Source organism: Hypanus sabinus, chromosome 7 (assembly GCF_030144855.1).
Source record: "Hypanus sabinus isolate sHypSab1 chromosome 7, sHypSab1.hap1, whole genome shotgun sequence".
Classification (NCBI taxonomy): domain Eukaryota; kingdom Metazoa; phylum Chordata; class Chondrichthyes; order Myliobatiformes; family Dasyatidae; genus Hypanus; species Hypanus sabinus.
In genome coordinates this window covers 62,113,861-62,126,689 of record NC_082712.1, presented here as the reverse complement: position 1 = coordinate 62,126,689, position 12,829 = coordinate 62,113,861, and the positions used below count along the sequence as shown (strand labels likewise).

General features: G+C 41.9%; 1 protein-coding gene and 1 long non-coding RNA gene across 3 annotated transcripts in view; one reads left to right on the top strand and one right to left on the bottom strand.

Annotated features, from left to right (window-relative positions):
* LOC132396839 (uncharacterized) overlaps positions 1–12,829 on the bottom strand; it is a 75,212-nt gene that overhangs the window by 29,125 nt on the left and 33,258 nt on the right. The window contains exon 1 of one of the 2 annotated variants that reach the window (XR_009513148.1): positions 264–400. The exons of the other annotated variant lie outside the window; for it this stretch is intronic. This is a non-coding gene — a long non-coding RNA (uncharacterized LOC132396839). Of the gene's footprint in view, positions 1–263; positions 401–12,829 lie in introns of those variants that run through there. 2 annotated transcript variants of the gene reach the window in all.
* The window catches only part of svep1 (sushi, von Willebrand factor type A, EGF and pentraxin domain containing 1), a 259,210-nt gene continuing 246,549 nt past the window's right edge, over positions 169–12,829 (top strand). The window contains exon 1 of the mRNA XM_059974816.1: positions 169–786. Within this exon, the coding sequence (XP_059830799.1) occupies positions 286–786 (501 nt within the window). The 5' untranslated portion in view covers positions 169–285. The remainder of the gene's footprint in view (positions 787–12,829) is intronic.

Below are 12,829 nucleotides of genomic sequence, written 5' to 3'. Positions count from 1 at the left end.
AATCTCAGTTACTCCAGCCGCACTTATTTTAAAAAAACCCGCCCTCTCCTTTAATGCTTCAGTGTCAGAGTCATAAAGACACTTAGAGTTTCATCCTATCAGGACTTGACTCCTCGTGCTGCTCTCCTGAGAAAGTCAGGGTATAAGAGACGATATCGAGAGAAAGGGAGAGATTATTTTGCCGGAATATTTTTGCAGAAGAGACTGTATAACAAGCCTGAGGAGCCCTGCAAAGACGGAATTACAACTCATTGCACACCTACCTGCCTTTATTTCTGTTGCATAATGCAGCATGCAGCAGTCCTCTCCTTACTAGTGCACACTGCCTGCTGCTTAGGCACTTACAACACATACAGTTTCCAGAGGAAGCCTTTCATAGGACACATCTTTGACCTGAAGGAACGCCGCAATGCCCTGGACACAGGCACCAACCGGGTGCTCAAGCTGGGCACTGTCTTCAAACGAAACGTACGTAAGCTGAGAGAGAAGAGCAGCAACCTGGACCTGGTTTTCCTGGTGGACGAGTCCTCCAGCGTGGGCAACACCAATTTTGTAAATGAGCTGAAGTTTGTCAAGAAGCTGCTGTCGGACTTCCCAGTAGTACCATCTGCCACCCGGGTGGCAATCGTGACCTTCTCCTCCAAGAACAATGTGGTGCCCAGGGTCGACTACATCACTGCTCCTCAATACCGCCAACACAAGTGTTCTCTACTGAATGAGGAAATCCCTGCCATCAAGTACAGGGGAGGTGGGACCTTCACAAAGGGAGCGTTCCAGCAAGCAGCAGTAAGGCATTGTTGGTGATTTTATGTCAAAGTTTAGAAACGTAAAATATTTGAAATTGTAGGTGTGTTATTGTGGGAATTATTTAAATTCCAATCTCAGTAGCTGTGTTCTAACTCACACTGAACACTTTTCACCCATTGCCTCTTGCTCACTGACAGTTATAGAAGCCTCACCTGCTCTCTGCCTCTCTTTCTTCTTTTAACACCTCCGTCCTTGACCAAAGGTCTGGTCACCTGGCATAATATTTGTGTTTAACTCATTTTGCTAGCATTCCTAGCAAAATGCCAGAGAGATGTTATATGTATTTTGATATTAATGTTGACGTATTTGTGTGGTTGGTGCAATACATTACTTTTTAGAGTATGTTCAGAGGAACGGACGTCTAAAGCACTGATTTGTTCCCAGTGGTTGCATGAAGTTGACTTAAGGCAGCCAGATAATCACAAGTTGCATGCTTCCTCACAACCACGTAAATTGCCTGACCAGGAGGATGACCGTAAATCTCTTAAGCAGACTCAGAGCAGAATGTAATACACGGGTGAGACCAACTCTCCCAGCTGCTGAATGCTCAAGTGGAATAAGCATCTGAGCCACTCCGTGGAGCACATACTGTAATCAATGGATTCAAGTTGCTCTCAGTAATATTAGATGAGAAAAGTTCATACCCAATGTGGAAATAAGAAAAGCATTTTACCTGTGGCTTTGGAGTAGCATGCTATACTCTATATTAGAAGATAGAAGAGCAAAATCTCACGCTAGAGATCTAGGCAAAATATCTAGGCTGACACTCAGTACCGAGGGTGAGCTAGTTGACAGGAGTTGTTCCTTGAAGGCAAAGCTAAATTGTCTCCTCTTGGTTGTAAAAGTTCCCAATGGAACAGGATATCTTTCCTGGAATTTCATTGCTGTCCATTAGATTTTAAATTGGAGAAACTGGCAATTCTGCCATTATAACTATATCAGTGGCTAGGAACATGAGACAGCCCAAAATTGTACTTCATGAATACATAGCATTAGTTTTATTTAAGCTAGTGGATGGAAATCAAGTGTAGTACTTAATCAATTAATACATTTGACCAGGGAACTCTCTTCTGTCCTGCCGCTGCCTGTAAGGAGTTTGCACGTTCTCCCTGTGACCACATGCGTTTCCTTCGGGTGCTCTGGTTTCCTCCCACAGTCCAAAGATGTACTGGTTGATAGGTTAATTAGTCATTGTAAATTGTCTTGAGACTAGGCTGGGGTTAAATCAAAGATTGCTGGGCAGCACGGCTCTAGGGGGAAGAAGGGCCTATTCTGCACTGTATCTCAATAAATAAACTAGAAGTTAGAGGCATGATATAGTTGGTATCCATCTCAGAGGATGACTGAAGGCTTTGTCAAACCTCTCATACAGTGGACAATATTTCTAGTACATTCACTGTTGCATTGGAATATCACCATTAGTTGTGTGATTAGAACCTGCACCATTCTGAAACTAGGCAAGAAACCATCCACTGACAGATAACCAATATTGGAGTTCTTATATTCTCACCAATTTTACTCCATGGGAGGGAGTTGGAATAAGCATTAAAGAACAGATGCAGTAATATTACAACTGATCGGAACTTTGTAGATAGTACACCCATAATTTACTGGTGTGAACACCAGCAGAGCAAGGGTTGTTATTTAGGAGGTGGCCATTCAGTCCTTCAAGCCGCTTCTATGCAGTTAGATCAGTGCTCATATGTAACCTAGTGCCATCAAGCTAATATTGGTGCAGTAATCCTGAATATTTTCATCAGATGTACATTAACGCTTTGACCCTTGAGCTTACAACTTTTGACAAAGAGATTGTTTTCAAGCTACACCCTTACACCCATTGTTCTGAATTTCCCTTTGCTCATTCAGAACTGTACCCGCTGGGAATAATTGTTCTGTATTGAATTCATTGAATGCTTATAGTAACTGCAGGGGCCCTGGCAGAAATATTTAAAATGTCGGTATCTACGGGTCAGGTGCCAGAGGATTGGAGGATAGCTCATGTAGTTCCGTTGTTTAAAAAAGGCTCAAAAAGTAAGCAAGGAAATTATAAGCCGGTAAGTTTGACATCTGTAGTAGGTAAATTATTGGAAGGAATACTAAGAGATAGGATCTACAAGGATTTGGATAGACAGGGACTTATCAGAAAAAGTCAGCATGGCTTTGTGCATGGTACATCATTTTTAACTAATCTATTAGAGTTTTTTGAGGAAGTTACCAGGAAAGTGGATGAAGGGAAGGCAGTAGATGTTGGACTTCAGTAAAGCCCTTGACAAGGTCCCGCATGGGAGGTTAGTTGGGAAGATTCAATCGCTAGGTATACATGCAGAGGTAGTAAATTGGATTAGACATTGGCTCAATGGGAGAAGACAAAGAGTGGTAATGGAGAATTGCTACTCTGAGTGGAGGCCTGTGTCTAGTGGTGTGCCACAGGGATCAGTGCTGGGTCCATTGTTATTTGTCATCTATATCAATGATCTGGATGGTAATGTGGCAAATTGGATCAGTAAATTTGCTGATGATACAAAGATTGGAAATGTAGTGGACAGTCAGGAAGGTTTTCAAAGCTTGCAGAGGGATTTGGGCCAGTTGGAGGAATGGGCTGAAAAATGGCAGGTGGAGTTTAATGTGGACAAGTGTGAGGTATTGCACTTCAGAAGGTCAAACTAAGGTAGAACATACAAGATAAATGGTAGGACATTGAGGAGTGCAGTAGAACAGAGGGATCTGGGACTACAGATAGAAAATTCCCTAAAAGTGGCATCACAGGTAGATAAGGTTGTAAAGAGAGCTTTTGGTACATTGGCCTTTATAAATCAAAGTATTAAGTATAAGAGTTGGAATGTTATGGTGAGGTTGCATAAGACATTGGTGAGACTGAATTTGGAGTATTGTGTGCAGCTTTGGTCACCTAATTACAGGAAGGATATTAATAAGGTTGAACAAGTGCAGAGAAGGTTTACAAGGATGTTGCTGGGACTTGAGAAACTGAGTTACAGAAAAAGGTTGAATAGGTTAGGACTTTATTCCCTGGAGTGTAACAGAATGAGGGGTGATTTGATAGATGTTTATAAAATGATGATGGGTATAGATAGAGTGAATGCAAGCAGGCTTTTTCCACAGAGGTCAGGGGAGAAAAAAAAACAGAGGTCATGGGTTAAGGGTGAAAGGGGAAAAGTTTAAAGGGAACATGTGGGGGGGGGGGCTTCTTCACACACAGAGTGGTGGGAGTGTGGATTGAGCTGCCATATGAAGTGGTGAATGTGGGCTCACTTTTGACATTTAAGAAAAACTTGGACAGGTATATGGATGAGAGGGGTTTGGAGGGATATGGCCCAGGTGCAGGTCAGTGGGACTAGGCAGAAAAAAGGTTTGGCACAGCCAAGAAGGGCCAAAAGGCCTGTTTCTGTGCTGTAATGTTCTATGGAGTATAGACCCACAAAATTTCCCCTTATATTCTTAGTGGCCACTTTATTAGGTATACCTGTGCACCTTCTCTTTAATGCAAATATCTAATCAGCCAATCATGGCAATGCAGACAAGGCAAAAAAAAACACTTGTCATTCAGACCAAACATCAGAATGGGGAAGAAATGTGATCTATGTGACTGTGACAGTAGATTGATTGTTTGTGCCAGGCAGAGTGGTTTGAGTATCTCAGAAACCGCTAATCTGGGGTTCTTACGCACAACAGTCTCTAAACTTTACAGAGAATGGTGAGGGATACAAAAGACATTCAGTGAGTTGCAGTTCTGTAGGAAAAATTGATTTGCTAATGAGAAAGGTCAAAGGAGAATGGACAGACTGGTTCAAGCTGACAGGAAAGCAACAGTAACTCATGTAACTATGCGTTACAAGAGTGGTGTGCAGAAAAGCATTTCTGATCATACCGTGTATCAAACCTTGAAGTGGATGTGTTACCATAGCAGAAGACCATAAACATACACTCACTGTCCACTTTATTAGGTATAGGAGGTACGACCGAGTGTATATGTATCATTATTAATGTAAGTATGAAGCAGAGTATTTTTCAAACATTCATATATGTAGGAGAGATAGGGAAAGACCTGGAGGGTTTCACAACACTTATCAAAAGCAGTCACTCTTAATCCTCAAGGAAAACATTTCTGAGAACTAGAGTCATAGAGTTACTCAACAAATAAAAAAAAGCCCTTTGATCCACCATGCCTATGAAGGCAATGTCTGTACAAATCTCATTCAGCTGCACTTGATCTGTAGCTTCCTATACTTTGGTCATTTAACTGCCTGTTCAGACCTCAAGCGGTGCATTCCAGATTTCAATAAACTTCTGGGAAAAAGAGGGATGACTGAGAAGTGAGTGGAGGGAAGATGAAAAGAAGGGGAGAGAGAGGGGAGAAGAGAGAAAGAGAGAGATGGTCTAACTCTATATATGATCAACTCACAGCTGTAAGTTTGTTATTACACTAACACCTACATGTACTTGTGCATATGACAACAAACTTGACATTGTGTCTATGACTTTCACAAATACAAAGTCGTAAAGTACTGCTTCCATTGACTTACCACATTGTTTTACCACATTGGATCCCTGGGTTCAAATGTCCTCATCTGCAAACCTCACCCCTTTTCTTTCCCCAAGAACTCCGCAAATGTTATTATTGCCCTAGTAGCAAAGGCTTATTTCTCTTCTATATCTCCTCCAATTGTTCCAGACTCCCCTCATGTCATACATCTGTGTTAAGGAACATGCTCTTCAACCATAATTATTTACCTCCCAACAACACTAGATTTGTCATTTTATGAAGTATGCAGAAATCACAGTATTTTTGACCAAAACAGTAGAGATAAATTTGAGAAGAGTCCAGAAATGCTGTACACTCTTTGTCCTTTTTAAATATTAGAGTTTGTCACTACAAAATGGTCTACTAAATCCTCCCTCCAAGAACTAGGAATTTTATCCTCAAGATTGGGCAATACCAGGAATTTACAAATTGAGAACTACGGAATAAATTGGCCAATTTACCACTGAAGCAATTACAGATTGGAGAACTGATGCTGGGTATTATTTTCTCCCCCCATAAACATATTTCATTTTAAGCTCACCTACTACTGACACTCAGAACAGTAACAACTTTGAGAAGGCTGATATGTTTAACCCATCTCTGCATTGAATAAAGTCAGTGCTCTGTCTCCAGTGGTTGATTTGTGTCATTAGTTCCAGTTGATCTGATGCGCATTGAGGTTAAATTGACATCCAACCCTGTCTACCCATCAATGACTTACATGAACTCCCAGTCCAGCAGGCACTCATTGTTGTTTTATGAATTTCTCCGTGACCTCATTCTTCCTCGTCAATGTAATCACCTCTAGCTCCAATGACCTCTGCGTCCTCTAACGCCTCCAAATACGGTGTCTGGCCCATCCTTTGCTCTACCATTAGAGACATCTAGCGGCATTAAACAAATTTTTTTTTTTACCCTGAATGGGACATGCTATCACTGGCAAAGGCAAACTGTATTACCCATTCCTAATGCCCTTGAGCAAGTATTGTTGTAATTCTGCTGGTGAAGGTGCTCTAGAGGTACGATCTTGAAGAGGCTTGTCCTGGAAAGGATGCGTATATTTCAAGTTAGGATAGTTGGGATTTTGGAAGAGAACTGATGGTGATGATGTCCCTCTGCAATCGCTGACTGTGATTTCCTTGGTAGAGGTCACAGGTAAGGGAGGTACTGTCAGAGTAACCTTTGAGGCATGAATTTTACTTGCCTCTTATCCGCCCAACCTGCAAATCATTTGCCTCCATCTCTGAGCCTACTTTGGAAAGGATTTGTTATTCAGCACTGGCGACCCCTTCTTGCATCCATCCCTCATCATCTTCTTAGACAACCTGCTTGGTCTTCTGCCCGCTTTGGACCTTTTCATCTCTAATTGCCAAAAAGACATCAACTGTCTCGTCTTCAACACTCCCTTCTCCTATTCAAACCTCACACCCTCTGAGTGCACTGCCCTCCACTCTCTCTGCACCAATCCCAGTTTCAACATCAAGCCTGCAGGTGAAGGGGAGGGGGCCTGCTGTTGTAGCAGCAACTCTCAGACACCTCACCTTACATACCTTGAAAAGGACCCCATTCAGGAGCATTGTCTCCCGCACCATCACCAACCTCATCGTCTCTGGAGACCTTCCTCCGCTGTCACCAGCCTTACCCTCACTGCTCATTTCTACCTCCTACTCAACCTGGAGAGGTGGTGGGGGTGGGAAGCCTACAATCATTCACCTGATTTATAGACCTCATAATTTTGTTTACCTCTATAAGATCTGCCCTCATTCCCCTGTGCTCCAGGGAATAACATCCTAACCTATTCGTCCTTTTTTGTAGTTCAGGTCCTCGAGCCCTAGCAACATCCTTGTAAAATTCTCTGCACTCTTCCCAGCTTATTGATATCTTTTCTGTAGGTGGGCGACCAGAACGGCACACAATACTCTAAATTTGGCTTCACCTATGTTTGTACAACTTCAATGTGTAACATTGCAATTCCTGAACTCAATGCCCCATGTGCACCTTTGCACTGCACCTGCTGTCACAAAACTGCTGTTGCAGGACAACTAATTTCACATCATGTAAGAACTGATTCTGATTCTGTTCTTTTGATCCATGACTGATATCAGTAAGCTTTTTAGAAGCAAGCTGACAATTTTTGATACTATACAGCTCACTTAACAAAGAAGCAATTAATACTTCTGCATTTTTTAGACTCTGGATGGTCTTCCCATAGGTTTAGTATGTAAAGCTTCCAAAGGATTAAAAGTACATTTGTTATCAAAGTATGCATGCAGAAAACAAGCCTGAGATTTGTCTTCCCTACATACAGTCACGAAATAAAGGACCTTAGAACCTGTTCAAAGAAAAAAACATCAACCCCAACCTCCCCCACACAAAAAAATACAAATTGCAAAAATCAAAAGGTATATTTCAGTTCAACTCAGCATTCATTATCTTCAGGCTGCCCCGATTCAAAAACCGTCCAAACTAGCAAGTAAAAGGAGTGACCAGAAAAACTAAAAATACATCATATATGAATTAGAGTCCAATCCACAAACTGTGTTGATTTAATCTTGCCTATACCTTCAGGCAATCTCAAAGTACTGAAAGAGACCATTCAGCCCATTATACCTATACTAGCTGATTAAAAAAGGGACCTAGTTAATCAGAGTTCTCCAATCATTCCACAGGATCCTGAATACGTTTTCTTTCCTAGTAAACAAAAAGGGTACATGTCTATGTATCGGGAAGAGCATAAACAGGTGTTATTGATTGTAAACCAAGGAAACTTATAAGAAATTCAGAAAAGACTGCTTCAGCAAGGCAGTGGAGAAATAAAGAAATTTTTTCCACAGTAAGTAACTGAGTACAGTAAAATACATGGACAGTTGGGACTGAATGGCCTACGACTGGGCTTTAGATTCTGTGCAAAATCTGATTTGTACAATTCCTATCTCAATGTAATCATTAAGTCTTCTTCCACCACTCTGGCAGGCAGTGCACTCCAAATGACAATGGCATATTGTTTTATAATAAAAGAATGGTTGCTCCAACACCTCATTCCACTAAATTCATTAATTCCATTACATTTAATAATGTATCCCCACATCCACCTTAGGATCCATTTCATTCCAAGGAGTGTTTTATCATGACTGTCTGTGAATTCTGAACATCTTCAGCCCTGTGAACTATCTCACTAGGCCAGGAGTAATAAACTTAATTAACAGTAATATCATAAATGATCTTGGGATTTAGATGCAAGGTGTGATTTACAATTCTGGCATTCATACCTTGTGAATGAAGCACTATCACAGCTGTTTGGTTCATTTTCTATGTTGGAAAGTATTGTCCCAGCATCAGCTCCAAGTGTTCCACACCAATACACTCTGAAGTAAACAATACCATTTCTTCACAGCGCTGTCTCTAATGACTAGAATCTTTTATTTCTGACTATCTCACTAATAAGAGTTTAAAAGAGAGTGAAACAGATGAATGTTGTCATTACAATGAGCTCATTGCTTGTTCAGAGTTTAACCTTCGCCATTTTCTCTCTGTATTTCTCAGGTGATTTGCCTTTGAACTAACTTATACTGTTTGCTTTCAAGTTCAAGTTTATTGTCATCTGACTGTATAGAACTGTATTTGTCAACATGAAGTGGAGAGTAAGGTTGTAAATTTAGCAGGAGCAAAGGATGATAGGAATGGTGACAATGGATCACTGTAGGAGTTTTGTGGGACAGGTAGCAGGGAAGGAGTGCCGGAGCAGGTGGTGGTGTGGGTGCAGACGTACCCAGCCCTGAGCCACCAACAAAATCATTTGATTCCAAACAATTGGTTTATTGATGATTACAGAATGTCTCTCTGATGCTTCCCACTCCCTCCCCTCTCCCTTCCCCTTTTCCCAACTATGATTCCCCCCTCCCTGTCGCCTTCCCACTCTCAGTTCACAATAGAGGCCCAAATTAGAATCAGGTTTATTATCATTCACATAAATCATAAAAATAGTTCTTTTTTTGTGGCAGCAGTACAGTGCAATACATAAAATTACACCAGTTCTATGCAAAAGTCTTAGGCGCCCCAGCTATAGAAATGTGCCTAAAACTTTTGCACAGTACTGTATATACAACCAAACAATACATCATTCCTCTGGATCATGGTGCACTGACAAAACATATATCAAACACAGCTCAAAGAAAAACATTTATGAGACCAGTCGTCAATTGAGGGGTCACTTCATCAAGTACCTCTGTTCGAACCACCGAAAGCCAAACTTCCCGGTGACCAAACATTTTAATTCTGATTTCTGTTCCTGATCCGACATGTCAGTCCATGGCCAAGATGAGGCCACCCTCAGGGGGAGGAGCAAAGCCTTATATTCCATCTGGGTAGCCTCTAACCTGGAGGTATGAATATCAATTTCTCCTTCTGGTAAAAAAGATTTTCCCCACCCCTCCCATTCTATTCCCCACTCTGGCCTCTTAACTCTTCTCACCTTCCTATCACCTCCCCTGGGTCCCCTCCTACTTTCCTTTCTCCTATGGTCCACTCTCCTCTCCTATCAGATTCCTTCCTCTCCAGCCCTTTACCTTTCCTACCCACCTGGCTTCACCTATCACCTTCTAGCTGTCCTCCTTTCCCTCCCTCCCCCCCCCCTCTGCCACCACCAATTTTTCATTCTAGTGTTGTCACCCTTCCTTTCCAGTCCTGAAGAAGGGTCTTGGCCTGAAACATTGACAATTTGTTCATTTCCATAGATGCTGCCTGACCTGCTGAGCTCCACCAGCATTTTATTTGTATTGCTTTGAATTTCAGCATCTGTAGATTTTCTCATGTTTACATAAAACAATATATCACCACAAATAAGTTAATAAAACATAATTGAAAGTGCATGTAGTGTGCAGCACAGATAAACAGTAACCAGCACACAGTACAGTAAACAACTCGCTACCCTAGTGATGAGGCTTCAGTTGGAGCAGGATATTCATTAGTCTCACAGCCTGAGGGATGAAACTGTTACCCAGTCTGGCAGCCCTAGTCCTGATGTAATTGTATTTCCTTCCTGATGGTATTGCGCCAAAGAGATTGTGGGATGGATGGTCTCCTCAACAATGTTTTGGGCTCTTTGTATACATAACTCCTGGTAAATGTCACAAATTGGGGGGAGGGAGACCCTCGTGATCCCCTCGACAGTTTTTATCATCCTCTGTAGCGTCTTGTAGTCTGATGCCTTGTAACTTCTGTATCACACAATGATGTAGTCGGACCAGACGCTCTTGATGATGCCTCTGTAGAAAGTTGTTAGAATGGGAGCAGAGAGCCTTACGCACCTCACTCTCCTCAGAAAATGTAGACACTGCTGTGCAGTCTTGATTAGTGAGGAGATGCTGGTCCAAGTTAGACTGTCTGTTATGTGCAGGCCAAGGAATTTTGAGCTGTTCACTCTCTCCACGGCTGATCCATTGATGTGCAATGGAGAGTGATGAACCTGAGCCTTCCTAAAATCCACAATCATCTCTTTTGTCTTGTCCAAGTTGAGGCTCAGGTTGTTATTCTCACACTGTTTGAAAAGCCTCTCTGCCTCCTCTCCATTTGCCGACTCATCGTTGCTGCTGATGAGGCCAGCCACTGTTGTATCATCAGCAAACTTGATGACGCAGTTTGAGCTGGATCTGGCAGTGCAGTCGTAAGTCAGCAGGGCACTAAGCACACAAGCCTGGGGGGCACTAGTGCTCAGCATGGTAGAGCTTGAGATGTTGCTGCCAACTCAGACTAACTGGGGTCTTTCTGTCAAGAAGTCCAAGATCTAGTTACAGAGAGGGGTGTTGTGTCCCAATGAGGACAGTTTACCCACCAGCTTCCGAAGGATGTTAAATGCTGAGCTGAAGTTGATGAACCTGACGTATGAGGCATCATTTTCTAGGTGGGACAAAATGGAGTAAAGAGCCTCATTAGATGCATCATCAGTGCACCAGTTAGAACCGTAGGTGAACTGGAAAGGATCCGATGTAGCTGAAAGGTGGGACTTTATATGATCTATTAACAGATTTAATGGTCTTATACAATGGCTGTCGTTCCTTTCCATGCCTTGTGTGGATCGGGTGGCAACCTTGCCATTTCTTTAGTATTTTTTGTTTTTTGTGAGGCTGAGCTGCTAGCTCAATGCTCAACCCAGCACGGATGGAAAGAATGAAAGAATGAGCTGGCTGGATTCGAATCCAGGATCACTCACCTTGATGCCTGGTGCAGATGCCACCACACAACCAGCCAGCTACGGTGATGGATTCCTTCATGTACTGCTCCAAACATACAAACTTTCTGCCACAATGGGCAGCCTTCCTGGGCAATGTTGCCACATTCCTTTATAATGCTGAGATGTCAATAAGAACTGACATCAGAGTTTGCTGCCTTCCAGTGGAGGTGATGATTGACTAGAATGAAGTCTGTGAGGGTAAATGAGAGAAACAGCATTCCTCTTTACAAATATGTGCAGGGTTAGGAGAAGAGTGGAATTAATTGGAGAGTTTCAAAGAGCCAGCTGAGGGAGAATGGGCTATATGAGTGGCAAGATTCTGAATTCGATCTGCCTGCTTGCAGTGTAACTGTAAATGAAGATGTATTACATGCTGTTATTACTTCTTCACTATACTCCCTTGAAGTTCTGATGTGGTGAAATGATCTGCATGGACAGACACAAAACAAAACTTTTCACTGATCTTGCACGCAACAATAATAAACCAGTCACCAATTACTCCCAACACGTTTACAACTTTTTTTGTGTGTTCTGCTTCCCCACGGAGAGCCAAATGTAATACTCCAAAATAATTTGACTGGCAATAGCTTATACAGAAGTGAATTCCATTAGTTTGTTGACTGGCCACAGGTGTGGCTTTAGTTTACAATGCAACTATGTCCAGATTTCAAAATAATCATTGGCCATAAAGTGCTCCACTGATTTGCCAGACAATGAAGTTGTTAAATAGTTATAAGCTTTGCCTCATTTGGTTTGCAAATGTTTACAAGGAGTTGAATTTTAACACTCATATTGCTCATCTTTTAGTAGATATACCCCAGTAAAACACTTCCATCTACTAAAACACAGTCACACACTCCTATATATATATATACAAATCTCACTGCTTTACCAACAAAGACACAAAGTTGAAGTTCACATGTTCACCATACAAATATAAGGAGGAACATCTATATTCAGAAGGTGGATCTCAGAGGTCTGTAGAAGCTCGATTAATGAGTCTACACCAGAATGAGATCCACAGATATCTGAATGTTGAGATAGGGAGGAAAGTAGAGATAAGCTGGTGGACCTACAATACTTGAATTGCAGATCATGTGGACCATGAGGTCTACTCCAACTCCTAACACTTTAGTCCTTCTGTCCTTGTCAGAACATTACATTCTGTATATTCCACATTTGGTCATTGCTTCTTCAAGATAAATTGGACAAAACTCTGATATAGAGTAAGGATGTACCTTCTTATGATAGGA